The 17,266-nt window shown below is 53.0% G+C and overlaps 4 protein-coding genes across 4 annotated transcripts; 1 reads left to right on the top strand and 3 right to left on the bottom strand.

Annotated features, from left to right (window-relative positions):
- Window positions 1–99: 99 nt before the first annotated feature.
- On the bottom strand, window positions 100–3,883 carry SCP_1400710 (hypothetical protein; the record flags this gene model as incomplete). The annotated part of the gene is made up of 6 exons (XM_027763778.1): window positions 100–881; window positions 935–1,226; window positions 1,276–2,286; window positions 2,335–3,437; window positions 3,487–3,706; window positions 3,758–3,883. 6 exons carry the CDS (start codon window positions 3,881–3,883, stop codon window positions 100–102), a joined length of 3,534 nt encoding a protein of 1,177 aa, XP_027619579.1.
- A 210-nt stretch (window positions 3,884–4,093) lies between these two features.
- SCP_1400700 (hypothetical protein) lies at window positions 4,094–5,651 on the top strand (the record flags this gene model as incomplete). Its single annotated transcript, XM_027763777.1, has 3 exons — window positions 4,094–4,106; window positions 4,212–5,408; window positions 5,458–5,651. The coding sequence occupies 3 exons, from the start codon at window positions 4,094–4,096 to the stop codon at window positions 5,649–5,651; spliced, it is 1,404 nt and encodes a 467-aa protein (XP_027619578.1).
- A 5,061-nt stretch (window positions 5,652–10,712) lies between these two features.
- SCP_1400690 (hypothetical protein) lies at window positions 10,713–11,548 on the bottom strand (the record flags this gene model as incomplete). The annotated part of the gene is made up of 3 exons (XM_027763776.1): window positions 10,713–10,786; window positions 10,836–10,997; window positions 11,077–11,548. The coding sequence occupies 3 exons, from the start codon at window positions 11,546–11,548 to the stop codon at window positions 10,713–10,715; spliced, it is 708 nt and encodes a 235-aa protein (XP_027619577.1).
- A 1,688-nt stretch (window positions 11,549–13,236) lies between these two features.
- Window positions 13,237–14,271, bottom strand: SCP_1400680 (hypothetical protein; the record flags this gene model as incomplete). The annotated part of the gene is made up of 2 exons (XM_027763775.1): window positions 13,237–13,412; window positions 13,512–14,271. 2 exons carry the CDS (start codon window positions 14,269–14,271, stop codon window positions 13,237–13,239), a joined length of 936 nt encoding a protein of 311 aa, XP_027619576.1.
- Window positions 14,272–17,266: the final 2,995 nt, after the last annotated feature.

Raw genomic sequence — 17,266 nt, 5'->3', positions numbered from 1 at the left:
CTTCAGCAGGCATTCAGTTGACTTGGAGTGGCAGTGGTGAATCGAGTGCATGGAGATTCCATGCTAGGTTAAAAAGCATGTATATCAATACTCTAATGACTACACATTGTGGCTATCTGGGCGAAAGGCGGTGAAGACCATGGCGGAGTCGACCTTCTCTCGGAATGCGTCCAGAGACTTCGCCACCAGTGAGGTTTCCTCTCTCGCTGTCGCCACCTCCTTCCCCACCTTCTTCGCTTCATCCAAAGCGGACGTCGCCACCGCCATCAAATCCTCTTTGGCGAGCGCCAATTCCATCTCCAGCTTGCTCGCTTGAGCGATCGCCTCTGCCGCCGAAGACCTGAGCTCCTTCTCCATGCTGTCTGACCGCGCTGCCTGGAGCTCCATCGAATGACGGAGGTTGGCCAATTCGCCCTGCAGCTTGTCGACATCCGCTTGGCTCACCGTCTGGTTCGCGCCTTGCTCCAACCTGTTGACCTTCTCCTTGAGCTCTGGCAGGCAATGTCGCTTGGCGACGAGGTCCGCCACCGCCAACTTCACGCTCTCCTGAAGCTCGATGGTGACCGGCCTGCGAAACTCCTCCATGGCCAACTTGACCTCTTCGCGAATGCTCCGGGCATTTTCTTGAAATGCGGATGGCGGGTTGATTCGCTGGAGTGCCGCTGTGATCTCTGCCTTGACGGTGTTGAGGTCCGCCATCCTCTCCTGGAATTGGACTTCCATCCTGTCCTTGTGCGCCAGGAACTCCTGTCGCAACTTGGCACAATTCGCGCAGTCATCGTTGGATGACTGCGAGGTTTCTTCACCACTGGGGGTGTCGCCTTCGTTCACCGGAGCGGGACTTCCTGTAGACACTCGCTGGACGTCGTGCAAGTGGGGTGCTGTATCCCTGGTCAGCGCTGCATGGATTCGAAGCTGTGGCGGGCGCACTTACCCTTGCTGGTCGGAGGCACTGCTCTGAGGCGGTTCGCCTTCGCATCCCTTTTCGCCTCCGCCTCCTTCTTCGCTGCATTGCGGTCCAGTGGGGCGCCCCTCTTAGCTGGCCTTCGCCCTTCATCGAGATGTCCTGCCTTCACCAATGTGGAGGACTTCGCTCCCTTCGATGCCTTGGATATCTCCAGGGAGGGCGTCACCTCCTGTGCCACCTCGGCAGCTCCTGCGCTCGTCTTATGGGGCATCAGCAGCGAATGCCGCCGATCGTCGTGTGGCCGCTCCAAGGACGTGCGCTGTTTCATGGTTACATCGACTCCAGCTGCGACAAGATGTCCTGCTTACCTCATCCTCTGCCACCTCTGCCTGATACTCTGGCACATCCTCTGGTTCATCGGCGACTGGTGTCAGCATGCGCTTGCTGCTGCTAGCTTGCGGCGGAGCAGCTGGCCCTGTTTGGAAGGCCATAGCCCGCACCGCCTCCATTGCCAGCCTGGCGGCTTCCTCCATGCCATCGCCTTCTGCCAGAGGCATCTTGGCTGCTGCCTTCGGAGCACTCACCTTCGCCTTCCTGGTGATCACGGGCACCATTGGGCCCGAGCGACCTCCCATCGCCACCCTTGTCGTCTGCCCACCCTCCTTCGCAACAGACTTGGCAGGCGGGACCTCATCCGCCTCACGTACTGAGGTCCTGGTGACCTCGCCACCATCTTGCGCACCTGAGTTTTGGCTCCTCACCGGCTTTGCCTTGGGTCCTGATTTCTTACCTTCGCCAGGTTTGGCGACCGCACCAGACTTGGCAGGCGCGCCAGACTTGGAGACCTTGCCAGAGTTGGCGACCTCGCCAGAGTTGGACAGAGCCACAGCTCCAGTGGCGGTGGCGGACTTGGTGGCGCGCTTGGACTTCGACGATTTCTCCACCGAGGCCTCGCCTTCAGCGTTGGCTTCATAGCGCGTGACGGTCGCCTTCTGCTTCGTCGCCTCGACCTCCTCGCCACCCTTGACCATGGAGCTGGATGCTGCAGCATTGCACGTCTTGGTCTTCTTCGGCGGCTTGCGCTTCGACGCTCCCATGACCATGGGTTCTGCACCGTCGGGCTCATCGGAGTCGACCTTGACGTCGTATGGAGGTGGCGATGTGGGCAGTGGCTTGCCCTCTACCACCAGTGCTGCGCACATCTCTTGGAACTCACGCTGTGCGGTGTGTGAGTTTCCTCGCAGGGGCACGCCATCCGTGTTCCTCAGCGCGATGCTGCAACTGACACCTCGTGCTGCACATTCGAGGCAGTGACCGAAGTTGGCGGTGTTGAGCTTGCATGGCCACTCTTTCTCCTGGCAGCCAACGCAAGGGACGAGCTGCAGGAACATTAGCACAGGTCAATGTCTCACAAGATCGTTACTCACCGAATCTGTTGCATGTGCCCACATGAAGTCAGACACGCGGGTGGACGTCTTTTTCCACATGTCCTTCTGCGACACCATCACCTTCGCCTTCCCCTTCACCGTCACCTTCCCCTTCGCCGTCGCCTTTGCCTTCCCCTTTGCCTTCGCCTTTGGTGCGACATGAGGCGTCGCCGTCATCCTCGTTGTCTGTTTGACAGGTTTGGCAGGGGCGTTCGTCTTCACAACACCGTCGTTACAGTCCCCTGCGGTCTTGGCGGGTAGATTGGAAGGCGGTGCCGGAGTCTCGTCTTCGCTTTCGATGAACTCCTTGCTCTTGTATTCCTTCGTCGCACGCTTCTTCTTTGGCGGCTTGACGGTCGGTACTTCCTCTTCATCGCTTGACTCCTTCGCCTTCCTCTTCCCGCTCTTCTTCGTGCTCACCTTCGAGCCCTCCACCTCGGTCTGCGCCATCCTCTTCTGCGCACGCTGCGCTCGGCCAGAGGTGGTCGGGGCCTCGCCTTTCTCCTTTGCGACCTCGATCGGCTTCATCCGCTTCGCCTTCAGAGCTGCCTCCTCATTCTCACTCTCCTCACTCGACTCTGTGATGACCGCCTTGCGCTTTCGGAGTGATGGGGCAGCTGGCGAGATCGATATTGGTCTGGCAGTTGGCGGAGGGGGCGACGCCGCATCGACCTCGATGGATTCGGGCTGGCCTGCACCCGGCATGTCTTCCGCCATCTCATCGTCATCATCTTTGTCGGCATCGTCGTCCTCGTCACTGTCGGCATCGTCGTTGTCCTCGCCCTCCTGCTCCTCTCCCTCTCCCTCTTCCTCTCCCTCTCCCCCATCCTCTTCCTCACTCATCGCATGCGCCGCCTTCCCCTGCGCCTTCTCCTTGCTCTTGCCCTTTCCCTTGTCCTCCCCCACCTCCACGTGGACGATACGCTCACCCACCATGCCTGTCCCGACGTCGTTGTCAGCTCTTTCCTTGCCTTTCCCCTTGGTGATGAGGTCCCCGGTAGCCAGGTCCTCCTCGCCACGTCCCTGGGTGTCGTCATCGGCTGGCACATTGCCCCAGCCCTCCGCTGGCATACTCTTCACCGGTGGCAGCTTGCAATATGGATCTGGTGCAGTCAGTGTGTCGCTTGACGCCTCACAATGCTTGTGACTCACCTTCAGTCCACCACTGCCTTCCCAGGTCCTCACACTCCCCATACTCGCGCACAGCCAGAGGGTACCTCTTGTATATCCTCTCGTCGTCGTTCGATATGTGGTCCAGCCGCGCCAGGGCCTTCTGCTGGTATGCCCGGGTGAATTCCAGCAATGCACTGATGACGATGCCAGGCATCCTCAACGACTTCAAGGGCTGCGGGAAACTCTTTTCAAGCCGACTCTGTGTGGCATATTCAGTGAGGGTATGCCAGACCTGCAACCAATGACTTACCACTTCGAGGTAAATCCTCGCCTCCCAGTCCGAATAGCGAGGGTCGTCCTGGCGAGGCGCCGCTGCAACAATGGCCATCAGTCGCGCGGCCTGCAGAACATAGTTGGGGTCGATATCCAGAGTCATGGCGAGCTTGGCAGAAGAAAGCGTGAGGGTGTTTCAAAAGCAGAGGTTGCAGTACAGCGGAGGCGGAGCAGACGATGCTATGAGCTGGCAGACGCGATCTGCACCAAGTTCAACTTCACACGCCACGCGACCACGTGCTTTGCACGTGATCGCTGGACTTGCGCGATTTCTCAAGTCTCTCAAGGTCAGTGTGACCTGCTGCAAGTTCTCATGGCTCCCAACAGTAAGTTCTATTGCTCTCCTTGTGGAATCTGACTCCTTTGTGATGTTATCTGACCTTTCTATGTCATATCAATCCCCTTTCTACAACTGATCTCCCGCGATCCAGGACTGATCGAAGACTTGTCTGCTCGCCACAATCTACCTGCCATGGCCAGTGACGCGGAACCTCCTGACACGCTGGACATTACGATGGGCGAGTCGGATGAGGAGGATAGTATCGCTGAGCCCCGTCGTCCACTCATTTCGGATCTCCTTGACTCTCCTGGATCTGCCCAGATCTCATTGCCTCTCCACTCTGCTTCTCAGACACCTCTCACGCCCCGCCACACTACCCCGTCCCTGGCAGCTCCATTTGCGCCATCCAACTCGCCACATGAGCATCTTCACCGCCACGCCTCGCCAAAGGTACAGGCGTCATCTGGATCTGTGGCGCCTGTGGAGGGAAGTCGCGCACTTATTCCTGACCCTCTGGCACCAGCTTGGGATGAAAGTCGTGGCAGTTCGCCAATCCATAGGCGTGCACTCATCTCAGATTTCACCCCCACTGCGCCCAGTGGAATGTTCGACTTCGACACTCCTGGCATCTCGCCAATCCCTCGACGCACCCTGTTGGAAGCTACTCCCCTTCCTCCACCAGCTCACACTTTCGACTTTCGCACTCCTGACACCTCCCAACTCCCTCGACGATCGCTCATCGCTGAGCCCCTTGACGCTACACCACGTACATCCATCCACTTCGATAGTCAAGCAAGTACGCCGATGGCGAGGGGCATGCTGGTGGATGAGACACTTGATGCGGAACCAGTGCCGAAACTGCTGGACTTTGACAATAGTCCTCCTGCCACACCAGGACGACGGCGAGCTCTGGTGATAGACAGCCCTGGCGCGACGCCTGTGCGTAGCCAGGTCCGGTGGCTAAATAGTCCCAGCACTTCGCCTCCAAAGAGGCGGCCTTTGTTGGACGATGTTTTAAGTCCACCGCCTCCGCCATCGGCGCCCTCTCACTCGCCAGCTCGCACTTTCGATGACAGCAATTTCCGCCACGATGCACCTGTCATTCACTATATGAAAGGCAGCATCGAGCCAGTCACTGTTACTTCCAGGATGCCAAGTCTGGCAGCACTTCCAGATGAGCTGCCGATCCATCATCCCACCCATTGGGAACAGGTTCCAGGCTTATTCCCAGATACCACACAGCTGCTGCCAATGGCAGTCCCTGGAGAGACGAATGCCGCTTCTGGCTCACAAGTGGCCCGCCTCGGTAGATCATTTGCGCAGATCGCAGCAGAGGCAGACAGTTCCAGTGAGTGCATCCCTGGCAACCTTCAGTCTGATGTTGACCTTATTCATAGTGGACGATGATGAAGGTGATAGCTTTGCGGTTAGTCGTCGTCGCGCCATGTTGCGGGAGCGCATTGTACGTCTTCAGCGTGAGCTCAACCTCACTGAGGATATGCACGTTGCGAACCTCAATGCCAGCTCGACCGTGTTCCAAATGGGGTACATTCTGAGGGACATTCGTGGCGAGGCGTATCGCAGCAACTGAACTAGTGTCTTTGAGCGTTTTGGTGTTAGCAATATATGACCGCTATGTAACAGCTTGTATACCAGTACAAAATGGATACATTCACTTCTGCATCACTAAGCTCTAAAGCCCATCACTCCTCCAGTGTACTCTTCAGATGGGCGGACTGCGCTCGCCATCACCAAGGCATGTTGTTGCCAGCAATTGGCCCATCGCCAAAGGACCTGAGTGAAAGCTTCACTGCATGGGAATATCGCTCCGCCAGCAAAGGGCCCACTGCCAAGGGTCAGAGGGTTGGCCATCGCCAAGCCGTGTTTTCGCCACCAATTGGCCCTCTGCCATGAGTGCTGGTGAGTGATGGGCCCACCGGCAAAGGTCAGAGGATTGGCGATCACCAGAGCACGTCATCACCACCAATGCGCCCGGAAACTGCAGGGCTGTATGTGACAATGGGCCCATTGGTGGCGATGACATATCCTGGTGATCGTCAACCCACTGGCCTTTGGCGGTGGGCCGATTGCTGGCGATAACATGCTCTGGCGTTGGCCAACCCACTGGCTTTTGGCGGTGGGCCGATTGCTGGCGGAAACATGTCCTGGCGATGACCTATCCCATGGGTGCTTGCAGTAAGGCCCTCACTGAGGGTGCTTTGGCGATGGGCCGACTGCTGGTGATAACATGCTCTGGCAATCGTCAACCCTCTAACCTTTGGCGATGGGCCCATCCTTCAGGTTACACTCTGGGCGATCGGCCCACTGCTCATTCGTCATACTCTGGTGGTGGGCCGATTGCTCAGACAAACATGCTCTGGCCATGGCCAACACTCTGACCTTTGGCGGTGGGCCCATCCGTCATCTTACACTCGTGGCGATGGGCCCACTGCTCATTGATCATACTTTGGCAGTGGGCCCATCGATGGCGATAACATGCTCTGGCGTCAGCCCACCCTCTGACCTGTGGCGGTGGGCCCATTGCTTAACGGTTACAACACTGTAATATGCCCTGCTAGTGGGCCGAGCACTGGGATAAGAACACTAGCGGTGGGCCCACTGCTAGTATCCCACACATGAAAGGTATGGGCCCACTGCTGGTAGAGGTCAACATGGTGACAATGGGCCGACGTCCGCTGGCTGTCCAGTTCATGACAATGTCAGGGTAAATGGGAGTTCAGTTCAGGTAACATGACTGAAAGGTGTGCTCAAGACACATGAGGGGGTTGTCCGTGTCCGGGGCGTCGGCGAAAAGAACTCTGTTACTAAGCATTTTGGGAAATTTTGTACCAATGCGGGTGTAAATAAACACGAATATTACAAGTGTGGTAAGCAATGCTACAAAAAATACACGAACGTGCTGCTTTTATACTTGGCTAGATTACAGATTTTTTGTACAGTGGTAATGTTATCTCGGATGCTCTACGCTGCTCACCATAAGGCGAGTTAGTGATGGAAGTAGATTTTCACAAAGTGACTTTGCATAGTGTAATATTCGATTTACCGAAGTTGCATCTAGATCACGTTCAAGCTTATTACATTTAAGCTCATAATGCCCATAGAGCTTATCCTTGTCTAGCGCATAGTTCCCGCATAGTATATATAGCTTAAGCGCATAGACGCCGCGCTCCCTGGCACTCTCGTAGACGCGGTATGCATAGCGGGTAGCATGCTTAACATGTACAACGTACTCTAACAACAGCTGACGCCCATGGGAGGCTATGCATGGAAAGAATGCCTTACGAGCCACCCCCAAGGCATAATTTTCTGCCGTCATCGCAAGCCACGGGCCATATTTGTACGGTCCCACGGATCAACAAAAGTGAAATAAAGCTGGCTGCCTCTGGAGCTGCCAAGGAACAATCCTTGTCCTAAATCAGCTGCTGCCTAAAATATCATTGCTTTCATCAATGTCTGCCTTCTAAGCCACTCAAGCTTCAACGGCATTCAAACACGTTCACTATTCTGTAGAGCTGGGTGTTTTGAACGAGCAGGAATGGAAAAGGCGGCTCCCACTGCCTTTTTCCACTTTGACATGCTATCCAATGATCGCTCATAGGACTGCTTGAGACACTCTACAAGGTAGACCAAATGCTACTCCGTGCAATAAGCAGGCGCAGAGGCAGGGTTCTGCCGCTCCACAGCGGCCAATACTGTGAGATGCAGGATCACATCATTCCAAAAGGCCTATGGCGATCGAGCATGGCAATGCGACTTACTGCGACTACTGACAACCAGCATGAAAGACTACATTAGCCAGTACAAATTTTGGCTACATCATAGTTTCGGACTAATGTAGCCAGTGAGCATCGTGCCTCGATCATGCACGGTAGAATGTTACACGCGAATGTCACGGATGCAGAGGAGTGACGCATAGAAAAGAACTGAATACCTGAATTACACAGAGCCAATAGACAATCCTACAAAATCACTTGAAATACTGCCGACAGATCCAGCGATGTCCAAATTCACAGTGTAGCCCTATCCTTAAAGTTGATCTTAGGTCAAGTTTTGTGATCTTGTAACAATGCCATTGCATCACAGACATCTTCTCCCTCTACGGCTTTTCATTGAAGACTGCCGCCGCTTCACAAAGTTTTCCTCCCACAGGCTTATTGACACTGTTAAATCCTAGAAAGCACTCTGACGCTTGGTCCATAGCTTAGTAGCTATGCATCTTTCTCGACATCTAACCCCTCCTTCATAACTGATTTCTCTTTGGCGTCTGGCACTTTCTTGACATTAGGCACTTCCTCTTTGACATTGGGACTACAAGAAATGGCAGCCACTGTATTCACGTTAGTTGAGTGCTCGTTAGACCTCTGTGAGTTGGCCGAAGTCGTGGACATGCTCTAAAGATGAAACATAATCTTACCTGGCTCGCCGACGATGGCTTTATATTCGTTTAGGAATGCACTAAATGCTCTATGCAAATAGTTGAGCGATTCGGCATTTTCCATGATATAGAACATCAAAACACCCGGGTTTACGTGAGCATGACATGTTTTCGTGTCTTTCAAATGCCTCTTGCCGGCAGCAGAAAGCCACCATGCGGATACCTTGGCCACCGCTGTCTCCATAGCATCCGCAAACTCGTGGCTAAAGTGTTTTTGTCTGAGGACTAGCTTCGTGGCTTCGTGTAGTCGTCTGGTGGTCTCTTCAACTGCCGCTGGGCAGCCGACGGTAGAAAGCGAGACATGTCGAGCAAACTCATTGTACTCGATCAGTTGCACATAGAGAGGCATTATGAAACGTAGTATGTTTGAACGATACTTGAAAATGCTCAGTTATGCAAAGTATGCAGAGGTTTTAGGCCAGCGACTCAGGTTTTTATAGTGCTGGAATGTGTGACTGAATTTTCTCTATAATGTTATCGTCACTACTTCACCCAACCAATCTGCCGGCCGGCACTGTAAACCTTGATCTGGCGGAACTGCCAGTAGTACCTAGCTGCCTTTATCTTACCGCTAGGCACTAGCAGCGGCTGTGCAATGACACCAACTTGAGCTGAGCCTCAGTGTTGATATAATGGTACAGGTTCCTGATGTATATGAGGGCGTAGGAAGTAAGAAATTGTGAGCGCTCAGCCACTTGTATTAAAGCCATTCTAAGTGCTAGTACTGAAGTAGGCCAAGCGGGGTGGGTGTTATGGGCAGATTGAATGAACGTTGGGCTAATTCAGCCCATGCCACTGAGTCTGAGCACCATTCCGTACTTCGAGTCCGCTGAACCTCTGCAGTAAGTCAGCATAGGCACGCCATGTGATGGGTCGTTCGCCAACGGAGTTACGCCGCAAGAATCTAGAGTGGCAGTTGGCAGCCTCCCGTGTAGCAGCTGGGTCGTTCGAGGTTCGGTCTCGTGCTTTTGCGACTCAGCCAGCGCCCTAGACTCACCCATTGTATTTCTAAGCGCTATACCTCTAAAATCGTTGTGCATGGAATTGCCGCCACCTTCTAGGCTCACAGCCTGTATACGTAGCTTCTATGTATAGCTGCCAATGTATGCCTGCATGAAGCGGCTGGACAACCTATTTCAGCTGCATTGTCAATTGGCGGTAGGCATCCAGCAAGCGCAGCCTGCCGTACCTACTCTTTCCTATCATGAGTAACGCTACGTGAGAATGGATCAGCCAGTTGGCCAACCGGCCAATGGTTCACACTAATGCTATCGGAAAAGTCACCAGCCAGCCAGCCAGCCAGCGTAGCCATATGGCGCCTCGCTAAACGGTTATCTCGTTGAATGCAATATCAACTTGGTGGATGACTATTGTGCGTAAGTGCATACCGAAATGTGAATGCTCACCGCTGCGTATGCCATTCATTCATAACGGTCAAGTACACAGCATTACAATTCATGAATGCCTTCATTTCTAAGAATACTTCTATTAGTAGTGATGATCTATGCCGAAGCCAATATTTCCCATGATATACGTGCGAGGTACTAGCGCTATAGCTAGTAGGGTTAATGCTGGCTTAAAGTGCCCTACGAAGATATATAATCTGCTTAGCTCATGGCGGATCTTGTGGTGCTCCCAGCCACTTAGGCAGAGTGAGATAAGCCAGTCTCACCGCTAGCCGCGCCCTACATCAGCGCGTCGCCGCGATGTAGCCAACACCAAACTCATACGCGTTGGCCTTTGGCTCGCAATGGTACACTGGTCCTACCTGCTGCGGCTTTGCATGAGTGCTTCTGCGTGAAGATTACTGGTAGGCCCCAAAAGCAGATAGCATCACAGACAATTTATAGGCTCATCAACGCGCTGCTCGGAAAGACGGTGCATTGAGCAAGCAACACGACGCACCTTTGTGGTAGAAACCAGTGCGATAGTCTACCTAGCGAGCTCCATGGCCTTGGAGCTGATCTGCTAACACCCACTGTACTAATATCCCCTGTGCAACTGACAAGTTTCCTGTGACAAAATATAGTGAACTTCGTAAAAATGGCAGTGGTGTAAATGATCCAGGCATCGCCAGAGTAGATATCTGACTGCGCACTGCCGACCTCGCGTCAACGCGAATCGATCCACCTACTAGCCCCTCAGCATGTATCCCAATGCTTCCCACATCCACTATGCCCATGCCATTGTCAAATTTCAGTCTGAGAGAGTCACGTTCGCTTCCGCCTTCAGTAGTAGGGAGCCTTCTGGATCATTCTTCGGGCGCTTTACTGTATCGTCGAAATATAAAATCTCCATCTGCTGTTTCGTGCCATGTACCGAACTTTCTTGAGTCCATATTTATGGGCGGTGAGTTGCTAGAGCAGTCTAGCGTGGATACGCGGGCAATTTTGAGTGGTTCCTCTATCAGTCCCTGATCCCGCTCGACTTGTCGCACGACCTGCTCCAACATCTCTTTAAACTCGTCGTCATGAAAATCAGCTATAAAGAAAGTTTGAGTATGTTAGCGTCTATAAAAGTGAAGTAATGTCCGTTTGCGCAGACAAAAGTTGGACCTCACCATCGTAAAAGTCCTCGGCCACCTCAAGAGCGCGAGGAATTTCATGTTCCTGGCTAATATGGTCGTAAAACACCCCCCTAAAGCTCTTCATCAACTCCCGATATCCACGCGCAAAAGATTCCATCCGCTCAAGATGCGCGTCGAGCCGCATCATTAGCTCGCCCAGTCCGTCGACCTTGGGAGGCCAGTTGAAAGCTCCATAGTACCCGGTGAACAGGTCTCTGGCGTTTTCCCGTAAGGATTCAATGCGTTCGTTGCAAGAGCAATCCCATTCCAACGTCCCAGACATTCCAAAGTCACCCAGTGACTGTACAGCTTTATCAAGGTCGCGACTGCTTATGTGAAGAAAAGGGATGGTCGCGGGTGTGATGAGCCTGCGCATCAGCCATGGATAGCAGGCCGGAGGTAGCTCGAGGACTTTGAGCACATTAGGTGCGCTGGTACTGCCGTCACCACTCTGATTGTCGGCCATGGTCCGTCAGGTTCGAGCTGTGCAGTATCGAAGATCACAAGGGGAAGTTGAGATCCAAAATTCCGCGAGGTACCTTCAACCAGGGTCAGCTGACTTTTCCGTAGCTAATGTTATCGGAGAGCCCAAGTTAGCGGGCAGCAGGTACCTTATATAGCAGCAAGTAGCTAAGTATGCTTCCTACTAAAGACTGGTACCATCGGGATATAAATATGGTGGAACGCTGGGCAAAGTATACCTTAGTTGACTAAACGGAGCCTAGTAGTAGAAGACGACGGCTAAAAGAGTAAGACAGAATAGCTCGGTAATCTAGAGACCAAGGCATCTAGCAGCTTGATCGCCTAGGTACTAAGCGGATACGCACGAGAGCGATGGAGGCGGACCAAGGGTTAGGGTACAAAAGGAAAGCAAGGTACTTCCTAACCTGGAAATTTTTAGCATCAGAAAGAGCTCTGGGGTGCATTTCTGACGAGTTTGTGTGTGGCATTACTAAGTATATATCAGTCAATTGCGTGGTAGTTTGTCACCTACATGCCGAGCAGAAACTCGATAATTTGTGGTCCACAAGAGACTCGGCATCTGCTAGTGCCAATAATAGCAACCCCTCAGAGCTATCTGGCAGAGCCTTCCTTCTATGCACTGTGTGGAATTGTGGTATCGGTGCCGGAGTTGCTTTTTGGCATACCTACAGTGTGAGATTCTGGTTAGATTCAACTATCCAAGGACTTATTTATAGATTAGATGGAGGCGGACTAGGCTCTGAGATCATGGCGCGCTCAGCCCCAACAGCCGTGATGAAACTCTGACATGAGCACTGGCTGGGTAGCAGAACCAAGGGCACAGGTAGATCTATGTCGGGGCTACACCGCAGCGCCTCCGGTCTTGCACAGCCACGAAGGAGGCAGTGTATCTAACTCGACAATCTGCCTATCCTTCCGCATCTGGAACTTCAGCCGCAAATTCTTTGGACGGGCGCGACATAATGCTATCGAAAAACTTGCCAGCCAGCCAGCCAGCCAGCCAGTGGCTTTTACGGGTGCTGCATGTAACAGCAGGGGTGGTCACTGCCCCAAAATACCATTGACCAAAGGCTTGACCGATAGCGACTCTACATCTCCACGGGTTTCCCGCACTGTGTGTGTTAGTGCTTATTGGGCAATCTGTCGCCAGTCGTAATGCATGCCAGTCGCCAGCACCTGATTGCACTGGCAACCAAACGCGTCCTATGAGGTTCAAATCAAGATTGATTGGGCCGCATATAGGAACGCTCGCGATTCGAAATGCTGGCACGTTCTACGCGTACATCCTTCGTTACTAGTCAACTCGCCATCCTGAACAAGACTAATACGTGAACTGAGGCCTCTAGGTTGGCCGGTGAATAGGATCATGTGACTATAATGTGATCTGGAGCATGGACAAATAATGGAGTAAATCTCATCAGTAGCGCATATCTTGTCTCGACGTAGCCAATTTCACGCGTCGACACTATTGACTAAGCCCGCACGTATCATAGCCCTAGGTGGATACTTTTTACTAGAATGACTGGTGCCTAGCTTACATCGTTATGAGGTAACAAGAAAACCAGTATTGAGTCAGGCGTAGATCTGATTCACCAAGCAATAAAAACATCTGGTTGGGTTTTCATGAAACTCCAAACATCTTCAGCACCCACACCAACGGTAGGCTCCAAGCTAGTTCCGCATCCAATATGCATTACCTGGATAATTCACTGGGATCCCATGTGAAAAGTCCCACCTGTCCGCTCCAGTTGACTGTCCGAGCTTCGCCCTCTTTGAGCTGATGAGGTCTTCATACTCTGCGGCATACCGACCCGATGACAGTGGCGTGATGTTTTCATCAATGTCATCTATCTCACCGAGTTAGTGGATGAGCTGTGAGTGCGACCGAGTTCTGCCGGTGTATGTAAATCAAGTGGGAAGCGACACGATGCCGCTTGATGACTTACCACTCTCGCGTGCATGCTCGGGGTCCGATTTCTGCAGCAAAAAAGATATCGGGAGCCCGCGCTTCTTTGGGCGTGATGTGACGCGCCGTTCAGGAGCTGCCGGAGGCTGCGGAGAGGCCGAGTCCTGCCATGCTGGCGTTACTGGCACTTCATCGGCACTGCCATTTTGCATCGCTGGAATAGTCTCTTGGGTCGCTGGGATCATCTCGGGAGTCGCTGGAATAGTCTCTTGGGTCGAGGGGATCCTCTCCGGGGTTGCTGGAGCGGCCTCCATAGCAGTTGAGTGCTGCAGGCCTGCCTGATCGTATTCCTTCCAGCGGCCGATCAACTCGGCGCGGCCATTCTTCGTGCAATAATCACGGAGGGCCCGCTCATCGTGAAAAAGGTAATGAGCTAAGATGGTTTCGAAGGTCTCGTGGAATTCAAGCATAACGCTAGCGCCTGTCTGTCGAGCAACCAGAGTCTCCTGCACTGCGACCATCCGATCCCCCTTTGCCATTTCTGCAGCCTGCAGCTTTGCCCACGCTCCTGCCAGCGTGATGTAAAGAGGCCTCAACGTGTCCGCATCGCGCTTCGAATTCGCGGTTTGGACCCCCTGCCACTCCTTTGCCACTTGCTCCATTGCTTCAAGAGCACTCGGGTAGTCCTCATCAGCGACGGCTCTCTGGGCCTCGAAAAGCTTCGAGATCGCCACGCTGGCCCGATCCTCATAATCGCGCAAGCGCTTATTATAAATGAGGCTGTTATTTGTGAAGTGCATGGTCGTTGCTTGTGTCTTTGCAGTCGTTGTGGTTGCGGTCAGCAGTTGGAACGGCCGTAGTACACCAGAAAAGTTAACGAGCGAGAGAGAGATACAACGGCGGGGAGTAGACCACGCGCTATTTATGTTCCCACAAGTTTTTCGGTCCTAATGTTATTAGCATTCCAGAGGGTTCCTATGGTGATTACCGTGGGGCTATAGCAGATCAGATAGGTACTTAGGGATATTGGTAAACGAGGCGCTATTTTCTATCGCATATTACCAAGGGCTTGTATTCAGATCGACTATAATATGTATACATCCATTCCATATTTGGATGTAAGAGGCTTTCTATAGACCATCAGCATATACTCGAGATCCAGAGACTGTTCTAAGCATTATCAAAAGTACAGATGCGGCATCCGGGTCGTCGGGCCAGCGGTTTCAAGAGTCTTCATGCCGACGGCGTGTGCCAAGGCTTTGCCCTCGATGGCAGATGCTGTCCTACTGGACATGGCAGCAGCCGTCGACATCTCGCACCTGATGCTTTACTCAGCGATTAGTCGACTGACGCTGGGATCGACACTCAGCGGCCTGGGTGGCCCAGTAGCTCCGTGGCTCGCGGATTCGTCGATAATATTAGGTCATGCAAAATCCACGCCACTCTGGGTCAATGGGTATAAATATAGCGCAGCTCCGCTGCTGGGAGCTCAAGGGAATCTGCTCGGTGGTGCTGGCCACCGCTGTACTTTTACTACCATAACTTTTAATTGTCGACAACACCCGAGACCAAAACCATTGAGCGGTAATCCCACAGTTTGAAGGCTCGGTTAACGATTTGCTGGACCTTGAAACCTTCACCGGCGCAGAGCACTGCGGTCTTTGACGACGAGCCGACTACTCCGACTCACATGCGTCCACTGCCAGGACAGGCTTGCACAACACGCATCTGGCACTTCACTCTTTTCACTCGATATCCCATCAAAGGCTTCGATGGTGCTTGAATAGCATGTACAAACAGACCGTCACCGGCATTGAGGCTCTTCCTCGCCGCAAGCCGTGCTTCATGCCAAACCTGAGCCACTTGGGACCCTCCGTCACCGATACCGAAATGCATTTCCGCATCTCGCCGGCTTACTCCACGCCCACCTTCTGTTCGAAACCTGGAGAGCTACTCAGTCACAATCTTAGGAGACATGGCTCCTGTGACCCAACTGATAGATCAAGCGGTGGTGGATCGCGGGATGTATCGTCTGCCGACTTCTGTCCATCAGGACATATTCTTCCTATGTGTTTTTTGGATCATGGTGGCCTATTATTGGCATTGGATCTACTGGCATTTTAATTGTTTGTTTTTACGTGGCAGGTCTCGGGTGGAATGACATCTTTTCTTTATGATACCCTGTATGATACTCTTGCATTATGGTGCTCTGGCTTTATGATACCCCTGTGTTTGATACCCGGTTCAACGGTATGGCGTCTGGAGTTTGCTTCCTGCTGTGTAGTCGGAATCCACAGGGGACTATAGCGCTGGAGACGGATCGTTATGGGGGGCGTAGGGCATGTTTGGTGCCTAGAGTTTGGTCTACAGCTAGCAACGCAGCATACTTTGGGGCTATCAATGCCCTAACAATCTACTGTCCGGGCAGCAATCTTTCTAGCCAATTGATTTCCTGCACTGTGTTCAAAAGTAGCTTTGCAACTACCTCCTGTTGCTTGTACCGGCGGGGTGTGTGCGTAGTGGACTTGCATCGCTTATGAGCACGATGCGCATCAGCCGCAGATGCCACGTCTAAGCAAAAACCACGTCTTGCAATCTGACTGGTAAGCCCGGTGCATTAGCGGTAAGCCCAGTAAGTAAGACTTTTGTCATGCGTGGAAGATTTTTTTTCGCTACTGCACCGTGTTTTGAATTCATTGGCGCTTCATATCCCGAGGGGCACGTAGGTCTAACCCTAAGTCACACGGTGAATGGCCCATTGGTCGCCGCAAAGGCTACACAGCGCTGACGGCATTAGTGCTGACTGCATTAGCGTAATAAGCCTTTGAAGGATCTGCACGCCTGAGTCCTACGCCTCTGCTCTCGATCCTGCGATCCTGGGTTTGAAGTTTCCCTTTTTGGCTGGAGCTGAGAGCCTGATTGGTTTGCTCGTTTGCTCAGCTATGCGTCTGCGAGTGCTGACACAAAGACCTCAGATAACTCATCGTACCAGTCTAGGGCCTTGTTGTTGCTAGTTTCAGTTCACGCAGGAGCATACAGTGGTCCTAGTGGGGCCCTGCAACATACGGCCTATACCTGTAGCCCTGAGATCTAGGCTACGACGAGATAGAGGACACCGGGTTGCGCAACTGCGCGGTCTGGCTATGCTCAGATGCGGAACCTAGGACTGCGCAATTGCGCAGTTTAGTACGCGCAATGGCGTCAACTTCATGACCCCGGGCGTGAGAGAATCACGCACATGCGTACGCTCAAGCAGGCCATCTTGATGAGCAATGAGTTGGCTGGCTGGCTGGCTGGCTGGTTGATTTTCCGATAACATTATAGCGCGGAAAATCAACGGCTAATCTGGCCAGTCATCTCGTATATCAGTGGCATGTCTCCTAGATATCACAGAGCTTGAACTTTTCTCCTCAGCGGTGCTGGTCACCGCCCACGACATTCCTTATGCGCCAGTTTGGCATCAACGTTTATCAGGGAACCGCCCCCCCAGACTCGAATCTGAACGGACTCTCGTCAACCACGAGTTGCCGGTACGTAGCACCTACTAGCATCGGCTTGCACCACCCTCATCGAGACTTCATCCTTCGGTGTCAGGGATGGGCTGGTTCAGGGGAGTGGCCGCGGCACGGAGCACTCTACGTTGACACACGAGGATGAACAACATCTGGATCAACCCGATACAGCTACGATCTATCAGACTCGAACTCCCGACCGCAGTATTCTGCAGCACGTTTCACATTGTGGGGTTACTTCTTCCGCGATACTCTATATTCCATTCCAGCAACTGATGCTTTC

The sequence above is a fragment of the Sparassis crispa genome, assembly GCF_003851025.1.
Source record: "Sparassis crispa DNA, contig_000013F, whole genome shotgun sequence".
Lineage (NCBI taxonomy): Eukaryota > Fungi > Basidiomycota > Agaricomycetes > Polyporales > Sparassidaceae > Sparassis > Sparassis crispa.
Note: the sequence above shows the minus strand (reverse complement) of the source record. Positions and strands in the feature narration are given on the sequence as shown.